A 17483-nucleotide genomic window follows, 5' to 3' on the forward strand; every position below is an offset into this window, starting at 1 on the left:
CAGACTCGTGGGCAATGACACCAAACCGAGGCGCAAACACCATCGTCGCCTGGTGATCCCGCCCTTCGTCCAGCACGCACCGCTCAGCGCATCCCTTCATCCACACTCGCCAGGAGCCTCCATCCCTTACACAGAAGCGTTCAAGCTTTCAGAAGAAACGTTTTAATTTTTTTCAAAGAAAAAAAGCCATATAAATATTAGAGTATAAAACTTGCGTGAGACAGAGGAAGGGGAGTGGGTGGGGCAGCTACGTGACTATGCAAAGAGAAGCACTTCTAGGCGTCAGTACAGGGGAGGGGAGCGCCGCAGCGCGTGGACACAGCACAAAACACAGCACGGCCGCCGCTGGCGGATTCAAGGGCGGTCGGCACGGAGCCCTCCACCCACCCGCCACCACGGGAAAGCACACCGCACTACACTATTGGCTACACTACACCAGCCGAAAGGGGGGGCTCTATACTACTGTCGGGGCTGGGGTGGGGTTCTTGCACAGCCCCGCTGGGTGTACGAGGCTGGGGCGGGGTAGACAGGGGTGGGCAGAGAAAGGTCTATGCACAAGGAGGCACTGGGGGACTTCAACCAGGCTCTGGCCACTGGGGGGGGGGCAGACTGGTGAGGGGGCCGGACAGTGGCCTTCTGGGGAAGAAATGGCACCTGGCAAAATGAAGGAACAGAGGCTTGGGGAGCGCAGGGCCCCACAGAGAAGCCCTGATCCCAGGCTGAGACATCCCATCCATTTGGTCCCAGGTCTAGCTCCATGTCTCCCCAAAACCCAGGGACCAAGAACGGCCCAGCCTGACCCTCCCTCACTGCTGGGGCCACAATGATTCTTAGATCACTGGCACCTCTGGAGTACCCAGCACCCACAGAGGGCCCTCTGACCTCTCCAGGGGCCTGGTCCTAAATGTCCTCACACCTTCCTCTGACTGTAATGCCAGTTTAAACCTACTGATGCTAACAGCTTAGCCCAAAGTTTACTGCCTTTACATGGTACATGAGGGCCCAGCCTGGTACTTGGTTTATGGCTGGAATTGGGGATCTGGCCAGTACCCTGGCGACATACAAAGCCTTCTACAAGGCCCTGATAACCGGTCAGTCAAGCTTTGTCCATCCCCCACATTCACACACTTCCTTTCATCTCACCACCCCATACTGTCTTGGAACATGCAATGGAGTCTCTTGTTTGGGGAGGGGAAAGTCACAGCATGCAGTGGAACATCAAACAATGAAAAACAGAACAAAACACTGGTCCCGAGGGTGTTTGGAAGAGGCATGGTAGCTACATGCCCCCCCACACACACACCTAAATCCAGTAAGCATCAGTACCATGGGAATGGTGACTGCATCTCCCAAAACTTGAGCCTGGTCTCGGGAAGGAGATGAAAGGACTGGACCAAACCATGCTTGGAGGAAGTTTGAGAATTGGAGAGGCCTAAAGGTTATGATGGCCTTCTAACTCTTCAGAACTGTGAGACTTTTTAGGTCACCAGGTACCTCAACACCCCGACCACCCTACTTATGAAAGAGGGCTGCTGAGGGGGTGGGGAGAAGGAGGGAGGCAGGGGATGGCAGATGGGTCTGATTGAATTTGGAAGATGGGAAAGTCCAGCTGTAACTTAAGGAGTGATAAATGGTGTCTACACAAACCCCACTACCCCCATGGGCACAGCAATTGATTGGATGGGGGTTCCCAGCAGAACTCCCTTTGCATATTCGATCCCTTGGGGGCAGAGAGGGGGGTGTTGACTGGGCACTTGTTTCTTTTCCCAAGGGGAGCATGGCCTGGACCCCTACCAGTATAGTAGGCTTGGGTACAGGTAAGGAGAGACTGGGCTGGCTGGGGCTGGTGGTGGTGGGGGGAAGCCACCCTGTGGCTCTCTGGGCCTGGCCTCTGCGTTACTTCTTCTCCTTTTTGCCTGACTTCTTCTTGCTGCCGTTGCCACCTGCGGGGGCCTTGCCATCTCGCTTGCCAGCTGCGTTGGTCAGTGTGGCATTGCTTCCGGGGATGTAGACGTTCTGGCGGTAGTCGGGCACGTGCTGCAGGGTAAACTGGGGCCCGTAGCGGGCACTTAGGCCCATGGTGCCAGCGCCCCCTCCCAAGGTGGAACTCCCATCAGCAGCTTCTGCAAGAGACAGAGGAAGGTCAGGAGCTAAACTCTGAGTCCCCAGCAGTCACTCCGTGAGAGCACAACCAGTGAATGAATGCCTGCCAAGTGCCCATGAGCCCCGGGAATACCACCTCTATGCACAAGGGGTGGGGGGTAAGTGACACAGCCTAGATTTGATTCCCAGCTCCTTTACCTACTAACTGATTTGGGGCAAGTCCACCTAAACTCCCCTAAGTCTCCTCAGTTTTCTGATCTGTGAAACTGGTTAAAAATAGCATCTACCCCTTCAGGTTTGTGTTAAGGCTAACCAGGATCATGAAGCATATAAAGCACCTAGAATAGTGCCCATCACACGGCACGGGCTTAAAACGTGCTAGCTGTTACTTTTCTCAGGGCTGAGATAAACGCTCTCAAATTCTTGCCCTAACCGTCCTCAAGGGAGTCGCCCTGGTTTCCTTCCACACTGGACCTTGGTCTCCTGGAGGGCTGCAACCAGGGGCTGCTGGTCCTTCCATCCTTCTCCTGCCAGCACCCACAGGGTGGGTATTTAGCAGTTCCGTTGTTAGTCTGGGGAAGGCGGTGCTTCTCAGGCACTCATTTCATAATAGTACCAGCAGCCGATGCCTACTCTGTGCCAGGCACTTGGCTAGAGAGTGCATGGGCATGATGGCTTTCAGCTCCCCAAGACAATCCAGTGAGATATGTGGTATTTATCCTCACTCTACAGATGAGGAAAGCAAGGCCCAGAGAAGGTAAAAGACTAACTCAAAGCCATAGCAGCGCGCAGTACCCAGGCACCTGGTACTTGCCCACCGTGAGGCGTGGCTGCCACCACCCTCACCACTGCCGAGTGTGTGTCATTACTTCTACTCTACTCTACATGTTCCCCGAATGGGGCCAGCAAGGAAAACCAAAACTTTCCAGGACTCAGAGTTCACAAGGGCTTCTGCTGGAGTCCTCTGGCAGCGGAAGGGTTAAAGCCCCAGGAATTCCCAGGCCAGCCCCAGCCGGAGGGCAGAGGAGCACTCCTCCCAGCTGCCCTTGACTCCACCCTAGACCCTGGGAGTGGGTCGAGAGGCTGACTAAAACCTAAAGCCAGAGAGGATGACTAATCCTGGGACACTAACCAGGGACTGAGAAAGAGAACAGCAGCCGAGGGGGAGGGGCAAGGAGAAGAGAATGGAGGGGAGGAGGGAGGGGGTGAGGGGGGACTCTGGTTTTCCACCTCCCTGCGCCAGCGCTCAGGTTTCTACAACCTCCATTTCAAGTCCCAAATCCCAGGATGTGAGGGGTTTGGGGGTTTGTGTGGAAGAGAGGTTGAGTGGGAGGGAGCATCTGCCCACTTCCTGCTCTCTTTCTCCAGGCTGAGCCCCTCCCCCAGCCCTTTCATTCAACTGACTTCCCAATGTTTTCCCTAATTAACTCCAGGAGGGAGCCTAGCTCACCCTCCCCTGCAGCACCCCTTATTCAGCCTGGGAATGGAGGGGTTGGAGGTAGGGGCCCAGCATCGGCTTCAAAGAGCCAGGATTCCAGAGTGATTTAAGGCCTAAGGGGAGACTTCAGAGGTGCCAGAAAGGGGGGGGGGTGGAGGGACACGCACTCACACACACATGCACACACGCACTCACACACACATGCACACATGCACACAGGCTCTTGAGAAAGGGAAATAAATGGGGAGAAACAGGGAGAAGGCATGGGCTTGACTGGGTCATTGCAGGCCAGGCCCACCTATGTCCCACAAACATCCTAGATCTCTAGGGAGCACCCCAAGGGGATGGAAATGACAAAGGCAGGTCTTGTCACCTCTCACCAGGAGCACAGGCCTGCCATCAGCCCAGGTCCTATGGGAGCATCAAGGTTGGGCTGGACCAGGAGGGAGATGATGTGCAAATCTGGAGCATAAGAGAACAAGGCTGGCACTCGAGTTCCTTCTGGTCAGCTCTGCCACTAAAAAAAACTGGGTGACCTTGGCAGAGGCCCTGCGTGATTCAGGCCTCTGCTTTCCCAGGTATAAATCTGAGCGGGGAGAAGACAGACTACAGGCTCTGACCTGTACAATCAATTCTTCAGCAGCCCCTCCTCCTATCCCTCCATCACAACAGTGAGCGGGGGACCAAGGTCTTTTCTATTCCAAAGAGAAACACGCTTTAAAAAGCAACAAGGAAGGGCAGCCCGGGTGGCTCAGCGGTTTAGCGTCGCCTTCAGCCCAGGGCGTGGTCCTGGAGACCCCGGATCAGAGTCCCACGTCAGGCTCCCTGCGTGGAGCCTGCTTCTCCCTCTGCCTGTGCCTCCACCTCTGTCTCTCATGAATAAATAAATAAAATCTTAAAAAATAAAAAAGCAGCAAGGAAGAGGTGCCTGGCTGGCTCCCTAGGAGGGGCATGGGACTCTCGATCTCAGAGTTGGGAGTTTGAGTCCCATGTTGCGTGTAGAGATTACTTAAAAATAAAATCTTTAAAAAGCTCTGGCCTGAAAGTGAGAGCTGCGCTGGCCTCCTCGCCAGCTCCTGGCCTCCCCATCCCCCCTGCCCTTCTCACCCCAACCCAGCGCTGAAACAGCACCTCCAGACAGGGAGGCCTGGTCAAGCCAGACCAGGGTCAGTTGAACCACAAACCAGAACCTCCTTGAAAACACACTTCCCTCCAAATGTTTATTTAAAAAACCTCCCAAATATACTTAGTTTCCTTCATACTTACTCCCCCTCAGCAGCCCCTAGCGCCAGGCTGGGCTGGACTCCAGGAACCTCTCTGGCTTCAAGACAGGGAAGCAGGTATGAAAGTGAGAGTTGGGCCTGACCCTGCCACTTCAACCTTCTGGATCCATTCCCCAAGGCCCAAGCTTATACTCAGGTCAGACACTGTGTGGGCGGGAGGGGTGGAGCCCTGACAGGGAGCCAGCCTGCAGTGACCCAGGATAGTTGTAGGCCATAAATACCAATTCCATTTCTGTTTTATAAATGTGGATTTAGGTCAAAAAGTCTGCTTCCTGGCTGTAATGCTAAAAACCACAAGAGCTAACTAAATATGCCTGTCAGTTTACTTTCCTCAAGAACCCGGCTTGGCATCTCCCAGACCCACCCACCTGCCTCTGTCATACTCTGTATTTGGCCTCTCCAGAAGCACAGCACCCCCGACCTGGGCCGGCTCTGTCACTTCCCTCTTCCTCACCCCCTTAACCTACCATGGGCCCGGCTTCATTCAGGCCCACAGGCATCTGGGAGACGTTCACCAGATTTAACAACAACAAAAAAATGCAGGATGCCTGATTAAATATGAACTTCACATAAACAATGAGCAATTTTTTTCTATAGTATGCCCCAATACTAACATTTGGTGCCTGCTTAAGCTAAAATACTATTTGTTGCTTACGTGAAGTTAAAATTAACTGAACATCCTGTATTTTATCTGGCACCTCTAGTCAGAGAGAATAAAGAAAGATAGGAAGAGGACCTGACCCTCTGCACCTATTCAGCTACAAGGGAAATATAGGCTACATCTACAGGCAGACGTGGTCACCACAGAAGAAAAGGCATCAACCTGAGAGTCAGACTACATTAGAATCATGCATCTGCAGCTCAAAATGAGGACCTGGGAGCAAGGGTTTTCTCAGTTCTCTCATTTGTCAAATATAAGTAATCACAGACCTGCCTTGCAGAGCTAGTAAGAGAATTAATTGATGTAAGGCCCATCAAGTTTGCCTAGCATGTACCCAGGACAGTACAGGGGTGTGATTTTAGTGATTTTTGTTCTGATTTTACCTGGTTCTCTACCAGCCCTCCACACATGCTCAGGGCCAGGGCTTTGACTACACTGTGTTAAGCCTTGATGCCTTAATCCTCTGACACTCTCCACAGGAAGCTTAGGGTTTGCTGCTCCCACAACTGGTCCTTATTAATAGGCATTATTCTAATTCTGCCTTTTATGGGTCAATAAAGATACGAGTTAATCAATTTTAGCCCCTGTGGAGCATGCCTGTACTCGGGCATTCCTACGCTAAGGCCCTCCCTTTGGCCCTCACAACACTGCTGTAAGATCTGTCATAGTATTTTATAGTCATTGAAACTGAGGCTCACAGGGGCTTAGGACCTTCCTTGAGAACTCACAGTGAAGCATGGGTACCAGGATTTGAATCCAGGTTGGCCTGCCTCCAAAGCCTGTGCTCTTAAGTACTAATATCGTTCTGTTTCCCCTGCTCAGGACCCTTTTGACTCTTCAGGGACAACAATCAGGGGCTGAATCTCTACCACATATGAAGATCTCTGTCAGCCTTCTAGAAAAATCAAAATCCTGCTCTGTGGGGGGGAGGAGCAACAAAAAAGTGAAGGGTCCAAGTGCATTCTCTCACACCCATGTGCACAGACTGAAGGCTTGCCTGGGCCACCCCCAGTGCTTTGTGCTGTATGGTGGCATCTCATTTAATCCTCACGACAACCCTTTGAGGCCACTGCCTCCATTTTCCTGGCTGAAGAAGGGTTAGTAAGATTAAGCAAACTGATCAAATTCACAAAGATAGTAAGTAACAGAACTAGCATCTGACCTATGCCATCCCCTTCTGAAACTGGACTCTCAACACTACTGCTCTACAGTCCCTCAATCTTTCCATTTCCACTCCCTCTAGACATCCCAGGACCCTGAACTGCTTCTCAATCTGGCTTTTTGTCCAGGATTTGTGAGTCTTCTCAGAGCAGCTGAAAGATCCAGAGACGCCATGCAGGTTAAGGCAGGTGACTTCTATTCTCCTAGAACCTCACATCTCCCATCCCAACACACAGAGGGCACAACTTACCACTGGCAGAGGCCAAGATCATAGCTTGCAGCATCTCTGTGTCAAATTGGTTGTTGGGCCAGGTGCCGGTTTCATCACCATTTTGGGAGCTGAGGAGAGAGCGGGATGGTGAATACAGTCTTCCAGGCCAGCCCCACTCAGGCCCCTCCTGTCCTCTCCCAGGGAACCCAAATCTAGTACTCTGTATCTTCATCCCATGCCAAAAGATGGCCTGTAGGATTAGAACATGTAATATTTGCAATTCCTTTGAAAAATTTGCTTAGCATACTTGCTTGCCTTGCATCATCTATAAAAATCAAACCTTTTCTGAGGCACTTCCCTAATTCCTCAAGTTCCCTCTCACAGCAGATCTGATGCAGATACTGTTCTCCAGACTGCCAGTTTCCTACCTCTGCTTTGGTAACATGAATAAAATCTGTCAGAGGGGATCCCTAAGCCCACCCAGACCAGGCCAGGTGCCTCCCCATGACAGCTCCAGGGGCACTGACCCTGCTATGGTACCTGCCTCCTACTGAAGCACTTAACGAAGACCGTCAGACACTCTAAGCATTGAGAAAAAACATGAAGTGATTGATAATTGTTAAAAATGCTAATCTATAAAGGATCCAAAGGAATTCCAATCCAACTTGGATTTTTACCACAGTGACTATTGTCATGCATTTTTGGGATTTTGCAGTATGACATTATTTCTGTTTCTGAGGGGAAAGGGAAACACCCTGACACACACACAGTCCATTAGGTGATCCTTGGCACCATCTGGCACACTGAAGTTGCTCAATAAATAGTTTTTGCCTGAATGGATGGGAAAATATCCATGGAGAGTTAGGTCACTATGAGGGAAGGATTTGGTACCAGGGGAGTGGCTGCAGGGCAGGCCTTGAACATGTATGAGAGAGAGAAAGGGTGAGAGAGAGAAAGAGTGTGTGTGTGAGAGAGAGAGAGAGAAAATGCGTAAGAGTGAACATGAGTGAGGGTGAGCACATCTGTGCATTCTGTCATGGTGGGTGAGCACATCCAGGAAATGCTTTACAATTTTTCCAAGTCCTGTCCCTGCTTATGGTTTCCCCTGATCTGGGATTCCCCATCCCCAGGGAGGTGGACTTAGATCAGAGCACAGCTGCAATGTGTGACCTCTACACCATCATATCAAACGGACACTGAGGGTTGAAGGGGAAAGTAGGATGCTCATTTCCTCTCCTCAGAGTGAGAAGAGGTGGAATTCTGTGTCCATTTATTCAACCAACATTTACTGAGCAATGACTGCACACCACACACTGGGCTAGGTACTGGGGTTATAGTTGGGAACATGACTGAAATAGTTTGTCTCTATGATGCTCACGGTCCATACTGAGAGGCTGACATTAAATAATTGCATAGTTATTTAATCATAACTGTGACAAGTGCCATGTAGGCAAAGAGCCAGGTGTAGAGCCAACTCTTGATTTAGTAGGGGCTGGGGAGCTCAATCAGCCCAGGCTTCCCTGAGGAAAAGGGAAACTAGAAGACAGGGAATTTAAATTTGAAGAAATTTCCAGGTGATCTGCAGGACAATTCCAGCTAAACAAAAGTAGGAGGAATGATAGAAAATCCCCACCTTGTAACCAGCAACCATCAGCAAATACTAAAATAATAAAAGCAAATGCTTGCTGCACAGTCTCAAATATCACTCACAATTTATTAATCTAATATTTAAAAATATCTTTGTAATGGAGATATCTGGAGATACCACTTAACTTAGTGAACAAAGTGAGGAGCCCTGACAACTAGATAGACTGACATGAAGTCATTCCCCACGTAATGTGGTGGGAGGTGTACAGGGTCACCAGGCAGTATTCCTACCAAAACTGTTAACCTCATTTCTCTGCGAGAAAATCATAAGCAAATTCAGATTGTGGGACATTTGAAAAGACAACTGGCTGGGACTCTAAAAAACGACTGTCATGAAAAGCAAACAAAAAAGGTAAGGAGGCTGTTCTACATTAAAGGAGATGAAAGAGATACGGCAAGCATTTGCAATTTATGCTCTCTGATTGAATCTTAGATTTAAAAAAAAATACCAGAGGTGTGGCTGGCTCAATCAGTAGAGCATGCAACCTTAGAGTCATGGATTCAAGGTCCATGTTGAGTACAGAGCTTACTTTAAAAAACAAACAACCCCCCCAAAACAAAAAAACCCAAAATACCAAACAGGTTAAAAGTACATTTCAAGAACATTTATGAAAATCTACTAGCGGACTATATATTATTATTGCATTAATGCTAAATTTCTCAAATGGGATTGTTCTTTTATGGTTTGTATGAGAACGCTACTATTATTAAGAGTTATATACCAAAGTTTTTCAAATTTTATGATGTCTGCCACTCTCAAATGGTTCAGAAAAAAAAAGTTTGGTGTGTGTGCGGAGAGAGAAAAAACAAACGTGCAAAATCTTAACAACTGATGAGACTATCTAGGTCAAAACAGTATTTCCATGTTCATCACACTGGTTTTGACAAGTTTGAAACATTTCAAAGTAAAAAAGCGACAGAAGATTGCAGGCAGAGAGCGCGTTCCAGGCAGAGAGAGCAACATGCCCCCAAGGCTCTGAGGCCAGAAAAAACTTGGGCAGTTCAACTGGATGCTCCAGGAAATCCAGAAGTCTTTACCTGCAGCCCTGCTGAGCTGGCACTAGGCCTCCTGGAGGGCACAAGGCTGCCTCATTAGGACAGCCTAACTGGGATGGAGTGGGGGAGAACGAGACAAAGGTGGGGGAGCAGGAGAAGCCCTCCGGGGTGAACCACAGGGTCAGGTACCAGGTTAGGAGGCAGCCCTGTGAGGACTGGGTAATGGTGTTGAGGGAATAAAGGTGAGTTAAGGGCTGGGTCTGGAACCATCGTGGGCTGGGCTGCAGGGAGGATTCTTGGGCAATGGCTGAACGCTGGAGGCTAAGCAGATGAGCGGGCAGCCAGGTCTTTGAAGCTGGGCATGAGATAAGTAGAGGGGGGAGAGACTTCTTTTTTAAACAATTTGCAGAGAGCTTCCTATTCTCTGGGCTCTGGGCTAAATTATATACAATTTAGTTTAGTTATATACATATAACATTTGGTTATATATATTTAGTTCAGATACAGTTGACATTTATATTTAGTTTATATCTAGTTCAGTTATAGCTTAGCTTGACTATTTGAGCCTCAGAACCACCTGCAGATAAGTGTTCTCAGGATTCTATTTTCCAGAAGATGAATCTTGGGGCTCAGAGGGATTGAAAGACTCCCAAAGCCATATAGCTGGTAACTGGCAGAGCTGTGACCAAAAAGAGGCCTCCTGTGACTCTGGAGCCTATCCTCTTACACGTGTCACCACACGAGGCTTCCCCACGGAGGCCCTGTAGCCCCAGCAGGCAGTGGGGCTAGGGGACCCTTCCAGGATTTAGGAGATGGTGAAAAATGCAAGTAGAGGAGATGGACTATGTCTAATCGACCATTTTCCAAGGATCCACCATGTGTCAGTGCCTGCAGCAGGCCCTAAAACATAAGCGTTCACAGACACATTTCTTGCACTAAGAAGTCTATATTCTGGCGCACTGGATGTGAGTGCGAAGGAACAACCCAGAGGCTGGGCTGTGGAGAAAGGTTCCCTGCAGCAGGATGCAACCTGGGGAAGGCACTCTGACAGTAGCCTGGATTAAACTGTTAAAATATAAATACCTATGTATTTTGTGATGTAGTAAAAGCCTGTCAGCCTTTTAAAATCTACATCACATGTCCATATGAAGGGCTGTTATGAAACAACTAACTTCTGAAAATTTTTTTGACGGGGGAGATTCTCATGGTATATTGCAAAGAGAACACAAACAGGTGATAATGCTGATGGAACTCAATTACTAGCAAAAAAAAAATGGTGAGAAATATACCACCTGAGTTCTTGATATTTTGTGAACAAGTTTGTGAACAATTTATTTAGGTAAATCAGATTTAAAAAAAAAAAAGAAAGAAAGAAAAGAAACCTGTGCATGTTGTTTGGGTGCACAAAGAAAAAAAGTTTAGAAATACACATATGAAAATATTAAAAAGTTTAAGAGATTTGAGACACTCAACCAAATACAAAATGTGGACCTTAATTTGGATAAGTGTGCAAATGCATTAACAGACACATAACTGGGGAAATGTCAATAAAGACTGAGTATTTGATGATACTAGTTTATAATATTATATTATTCAGTATTAGTAGTTTATTAATATTAGTGCTTATGTGTTAAAAAAAGAATTGTCTGTTAAAGACAGTGAAGATGCAGATGAAATTATATGATGGCTAAAGTCTGTTTCAAAATAGCTTAAGGGAGTAACAGGGTAGAGACCCAAGTGAAACAAAGTAGGGCATTAGTTGAAGCTGGACATCAGGATCAGAGAGGTTCATTACACAGTTCTACTTTTGTACACATTTGAAAATTTCCATATTCAAGAAATGTTAGTGAGAATTCTCTGGATTGTGAAATTAGAGTGCTTTTTCTTTTAAAATTTTTCTCTATTTCTCATGCTTCTATAATGAGCGTGTATTTTTTTATAAGGAGAAAAAAAAAAGTTGCTACTTGTCTGCTGAATGACTGCCTAAGCGAGGGATAACAGGGCTAGTATCTCTCCAAGGATGGGGAATGGAAGGCCGTAGGGAGCTATCAAGGGAGAACAGAATGGAGACTGGGAGAAGCTAAATGGAGATTCTCTCCCCTGAGCAGAGACTGGGAACAGCTGCAGGGCAGGGCATGGTTTACAGCCCAAGAAGGGACAAGTGGTTTGCTGGATTCAGTGCCTAACAGCTGTTGAGATAAGAACCCAGAAGGATGACTTGAGAAGGGATTCCAGCTGGAAGGAGGAGCACCTGGCAAAGCATGTCTTTATCCCCTTGGTCTAGGTAATGCGACCCAGTGCCAACTTGAACCTGAACTAGGTTTACTAGAGAGCTCAACACCAGCCCTGCTCTGAAGCTGATGTGCCAGTCCCCAAGATGGTAGGGATGGTGTGGAGCAGGGAAGTGATACTGAGCGAGAACCGGTTAGTCTGAATAAGAGAAATCTTTCCTCTTCATCCTCTCACTCCAATTTACTCATCAGAATGGTGGCAAGAAAGAATTTTGTTCTTGTCCCAGTCAGTTTGTTGATTCTGAGAAGCCTTGCCACAAGGCCTTTGCATATGCTCCTCCCTCTCTCCTTCAGCTGGTTAATTTAGATTCAGCATTCAGATCTCAGCATGACTTCATTTCCTCTTAGATGTCCTTCTGCCCCTTGACCAGGTCAAACCCCTATTTTATGCTCTCACCACCAGGTACTGCTCTTCTTAGCACTTGTGATAACTGCAATCTTATGTTTATTTTTTATATTTGGTTAGTATTTGCCTCATTCAACACATGGTAAACTCCTTGAAGGCAGGGGGCAGGCCTATTTTATTGCCTCCTTCACCTAGAATACCATCTGGCCTATAAGAGGTGTTTACTAACTATGGTATGAATGAAGGAGGAAAGCTGTATTTGCTGGACTGAACCCTTAATGGTTATTTCATCTGTGGCATCATGGAACTCAATCAGGAATGTTTGTGCCATCTCCCTCAAGTTAACTAAGGTAGGGAACCTTCTCTTATATCTCTCCCAAGAGCTCCTATGTGTATTTCAGGCCTCCAAGTCTCTTATTTGATGAAAAGGGACTTGAGGTAGGGGTAAGGTGCCCAACCGAGAGGGAACATCAGAAGCAGTCTGTGGGCCTTCCAGCTTCAGCAATGAATTCTGTTTCAGGACCAGCTTATGGTCTGGGGTGCATGTGGGCACAGGGGCTAGAAGTTGTCCAGTGCTTCTCACCACCTCAGCTCAAAGGTCACTTCCTCCTAGAGGCTTTTTCCACCTCTACCATTACACTCACATGATCCTCTTCTTTTCAGAACTTGCTATGGTTTGTAACTAGTATTTCTTCTTCTTTTTTTTTTTTTTTTTTTTTTTTTTTTTAGTGTGATTGTTGTCAATTTTCTGTCTCACCTGCTAGCCTGGAAGTCTATGAGTTCTGCGTGTTCATTCTTGAAAGACAGTATTTAGAAAAGGGTCTGGCTCATAGTAGATGCCCAATAAGTAAGTGATGACTGAATAAATACGTGAGTAAACACATGAGTGACCTAACCGATCAACTATAGAAAGGCTGGCAAGGCCACTGGGGAAAAAGAAGACAGGGGTCAAGGGAGGGGCAAGGGCAATTCAAGCCATCTGGCTTGTTGCCTTCTGGGGGACTTCTAGGAAATGTCCTGAGTTCCTGATACATGTGCAAGATTGAACATGCCAAGGTGGTGGAGTTCCCACCATGTATACTAAGGTCTCAGGGATTCTTGCGGCAGTGCGGGCTCACCATGTGCAGCATGCAGGGAAATGCAGGCTTTGAGTGTGTCTGACCAGCAAAGAGGCAGGGGAAGGGGGCCTAAACTCTGCCCCCTCTCTCCCTCTCCTGGATTCCTTGGACTCCTCCAGGCTCCAGATTCCCAAAAGGGAGGCCTGGCCCAGAGCCCATCTCACTCCCTTCAGACCAACTGAAGATCTTTCTAGTTTCCCTCCCCACCACCGCAGGGGGTTCCTGTCTCAGCAGGAATTCATACTCAATTGAAAAGAGCAGCTGGGGCAGCCTGGACAGGGAGGGTGTGTGGTGATCAAAGACTGTGTGTGAAGGGGAGGGAGGGCATGTGTGTGCTGGCTTGCCCACAAGTACAAAGAAATGCAAGACAGGATAAGGGAGACAAAGAGAGATAAAGAAAGAGTAACAAAAACAGGCTCAGGGATACAGATAGAGACAGACTCCACGCTCAGAGACAGATAAGGAAAGAGACATAGCCTGCGAACAGAGAGGGAAGTAGAAACAATAAGAGATTAGGAAGCCAAGAGACAGAGGAACACAAGGACGGTAGGCAAGAGGGAAACACAGGAAAAAGGTCAAGGGAAGAGACAGGGAAATGGAAACGGAGAAGAGATGTGACAGAGGCTGAGTCACATTTATTAATTCGACATTGAGCATCCACCACGGCAGGTGCCGTGAAAGGCACAGATCAGTGCAAACAGATAGAGATGCCAGGGACCAAAAGGCAGCAATAAAGACTGAAACTGAGGTGGAGACAGAAAGAGAGGGAGAGGCAGAGACTGTGAATGAGACAGAGACTGAGGGGAGGGCAAAGAGATAAGAAAGACTGGCAGAGACAATAGGGCAGGACCAGCTTCAGGGACCTGGGGCAGCCTGGAGCCAGGGCAGGACCGGGACACCTGCCCTTCAAGCTCCCTCTCCAGTCCGGCCTCTAGCTGTGCAGCCTCCACCTTCCCCCACAGCTGCCGGGCCTCCCGCACCTCTGTCCCTGCTCAGTCCTACTGGCTCTGGAGGTGGCTCTGACTGCTGATAGTGCCTCCTCCTCCTCCTATCCCTCGAGTCTCTGCCTGAACCCCAGCCCAACCTGAAGCAGGGGGACGTAGGAATTAGATGGGTATAAAACACTCCCTTTCCACCAAGAGACCAACCTCAGGCGAGGAGATGCGAACAGGTTTGCATGGGGAGCAGGAAGGGGCTAAGCATGTGGAGCGAGCTTTCAGAGAGCCAGAGTACCAGCCTCTTCCTTCTGGGGTCTGTGTACCAGCCCCCAATACACTAAAACCTCCCTGGAATCTGGAACTCAGGGAAGGAGCGATTTGTAGCAAATTCTGAGCCTTCCCCCACCTCCTCCCACGTCATCACTGAGGAAATGCCGCAGAGAAGAGGGTGGGCTGGAGAGGCAGTCACCTACCCGCTGGTGCCGGGTCTCTGGGCCTGAGAGAATCGCCAGTCCGTGTTGGGCGGGGCTTGCTGTGGAGAAAACAGAGGAGAAAAAGGGACTGAGTATCACACACAGTCAGAATGTCACCAGAGTCTGGGGCTGGGCAGGGAGGGAAAAGGGAAATAGACTCAGAGAAGAAAACGGGATAAGAGGAGGGAGGGGAAGACATCTCCAAAGACAAAATGTACTCCAAGTCTCAGAGGTCTGAGAGACAGAGAGATAAAATAACACTTATCTGACCAGCAAACCCGAAGATTCCTCTGCCAAAGACAGAGCCCATTCCTCCCAGCCCAGAGACTCAAAACTTCTGAGCTGAGATTCAAGTGCTGAAAGTCTCTTCTGCAGAACCAGAAGGAGGGGTGTAGAGAAGCCCCCCCACCCCCCCAGCCCCCCATCGAAAGTGGTTGAGGAGATTTTCGATGAGAATTCCACCAGCCCTAGAAAGAATGGATTCAGCTCCTCAGCTGGGAACAAAGCATTCTTGCAGCAAGATGGCTGCTGCTCCGGGGTAACCCTTTTGGCGCCAGGTTGTGTTATAACATATTCAGAGGGACACCTCCTCCAGGCCCTTGGCTCTCAATGATCCCTTCCCACGGCTAAAGACATTATTAATTTAGGAGTCATGCCAGACGGATTCTTTGCAGAGGAACCAAGACACCTCTCACCCCCAGAACCCTGCCAGTCAATGGCTGTGACTGAGAAGGAAAGAACAAGGCTGCTCTGTCTGGGATGGAGAGAACTGCTGGGATGGAGCCCAGCAGAGATGGAGCTCCCACAGCCTCTGAGCAGAGCCAGCTAAGTCTCCAGGGCTCCGAAGGGGCTGATCTGTAGTCACGTCCCACCTGGATGAAGGTGCGGGACTCTGGCCAGCCACTTCACTCCTGAGTCCAGAGAGTATTGTCCCATTGCACATGGAACACTCCTTGAGCCATCTCCTTACTCATTCTGAGGTGAGCTGGCAGTTAACTCTCAGGCTCACCCCCAGAAGTGGAGGAGAAATATGAGCCTCTCTGGTTACACTGGGGAGAAGAAAGGCCCAAGGCTGACAAATGACTCTCTCTGAGGTGCACAGATGGCAGTGATATGAGCAGAACCCAGAAATTCAGCATCCCAGGTACAATACGAGTTACCAGCACCAGTCCAGGGCTGCTGTGAGATGCCTACTCCTCAGCCTTAGACACAGGAGAACCTGCATGGAGATGCCAGAACCATGACAAATCACAGGAAGGCATAAGGATGGCGGATCCAGAGTGTGTTCAGTGATAAGGAGCTCCAGAAGACTTTTCTCTAACATATAAAGCCCGAAAAGACAAAAAATCCCATCTATGCCCCATCCCAGCAGATGCAGACTGTCCTTCTGCACTCCAGCTTTACAAGTGCAAGTGACTCAAAGTACAAATTCTGGAGTTGGACCCGAATAAGATCTTTCTCTACCACTTACCCTGGGAACTTGAGCAAGTCATGTAACCTCTGTGAAATTCAGTCATCAAGTGGGAAAGCTAGTATCTATCCACAAAAATGTGGGGGAGAGCAAGTGAGATGTGGTACTCAGAGGAAGTACGGCAGTAAGGCTCTCTCAGTCAGCGGTCACGTGGGGGTGTTGTTTCAAACTAGTTCTGATTCAGTAGGGGCAGGGTAAAACATAGCTATTAAATAAAAGTTCCTGAGATTGGGGAAACTTGTGTCTTGTACTACTACAGTTGCCCCACTCACAAGGACACCCTGGCATCCGGCAGAGGCTGTGGCTTTCCATCAGGCAGAGAACGAAGAACTTGACAGAATCTCAGAGAATTTGGTCACCTCCCAAAGCCCTGATCCTAGATGGTAGGAACACATAAAGGTTGTGATGGAGCCAAAAGCCTATCTCTCTGAGTGTCCAGAGTCCAAGTGCTTCACATTCCTGCCACCTGCCTATCCAACCCTTAAGCCATGGAGTAGCTCAGCCAGCCCCTGAGGCTTTTGGGCTGGAGGCGCCGCTGACCTCTGCATAAAGCCCCAGCAGGATAGAGCAGCCTACCACTACCACTGCCTCAGCCTACCACTGAGTTCCCAGACTTATACCCTTGCCCAGAGATGACCTGGTCTAGTCCCAGGTGGAGAGGCAGGAAGAGGCTCCTTAGTCCTTGCAGACCCTGGGAAATCACACCATGAGTACCTCTGAGGCCAGCAGCCAGGTTGTTAGGAAGCTGCGAGGGGCCTGGGGACAGTCAGAGAGTGTGAACTTGGCAGCAACCACTGGTAGTTACAGGTGGTATGCATGTAAGCCCAATGCAGGTGTGTGTGTAATGAGGTGAGGCGAGCCCATCGGTGCATGTGGCCAGTGGTGTGTTCTGCAGGGAGGACACACATGAAGCATGAGTGAACACCTATCCTGTCTACAGATACGTTTGCTTGATGGGTGAATAAGGATGGCTGAGAAGAACAGCTGAAGTCACCCATCAAGGGAGTGGAAAGAGGAAACCTCGAGACTGGCAGAGCAAGCTGCCTCAGGAGTTGGGGAGGCTCGGTACAGGCGGAGATTCGTGACTGACTCCACCCAGGACCAGCCTCCCATAACCAAACCCAGCCGTAAAGATTATTGGACCCCAGCCTTTTTTCATTGTTGGTGGCAAAGACTGGCTCTACTTCCCCCTCACCTACAATCACCACCACTTCCTGGTACTCAGAGTCCTAACCCCACTTTGGTGTTCCATGCAATCAGTCCAAAAGGTCCCCCAAATCGTGCAAAATACAGGCAACACTGAGCTCCACGCACCCCTCCATCCCCACAGCCCCCACCCCCACCTG

The 17483-nt window shown here is 49.1% G+C and overlaps 1 protein-coding gene across 20 annotated transcripts in view; it reads right to left on the reverse strand.

Moving 5' to 3' along the window:
* Nucleotides 1-139: 139 nt before the first annotated feature.
* The window catches only part of LOC129513663 (protocadherin gamma-C5), a 182761-nt gene continuing 165417 nt past the window's right edge, over nt 140-17483 (reverse strand). For all 20 annotated transcript variants that reach the window (XM_055331901.1, XM_055331879.1, XM_055331884.1 and 17 more), the window contains 3 exons: nt 14667-14725; nt 6897-6985; nt 140-2123 (listed from right to left, as the gene is read on the reverse strand). In XM_055331901.1, coding sequence (XP_055187876.1) covers nt 1897-2123; nt 6897-6985; nt 14667-14725 — 375 coding nt within the window. In that variant the 3' untranslated portion in view covers nt 140-1896. The remainder of the gene's footprint in view (nt 2124-6896; nt 6986-14666; nt 14726-17483) is intronic.

The sequence above is a fragment of the Nyctereutes procyonoides genome, unplaced genomic scaffold (assembly GCF_905146905.1).
Source record: "Nyctereutes procyonoides isolate TBG_1078 unplaced genomic scaffold, NYPRO_anot_genome, whole genome shotgun sequence".
Taxonomy (NCBI): domain Eukaryota; kingdom Metazoa; phylum Chordata; class Mammalia; order Carnivora; family Canidae; genus Nyctereutes; species Nyctereutes procyonoides.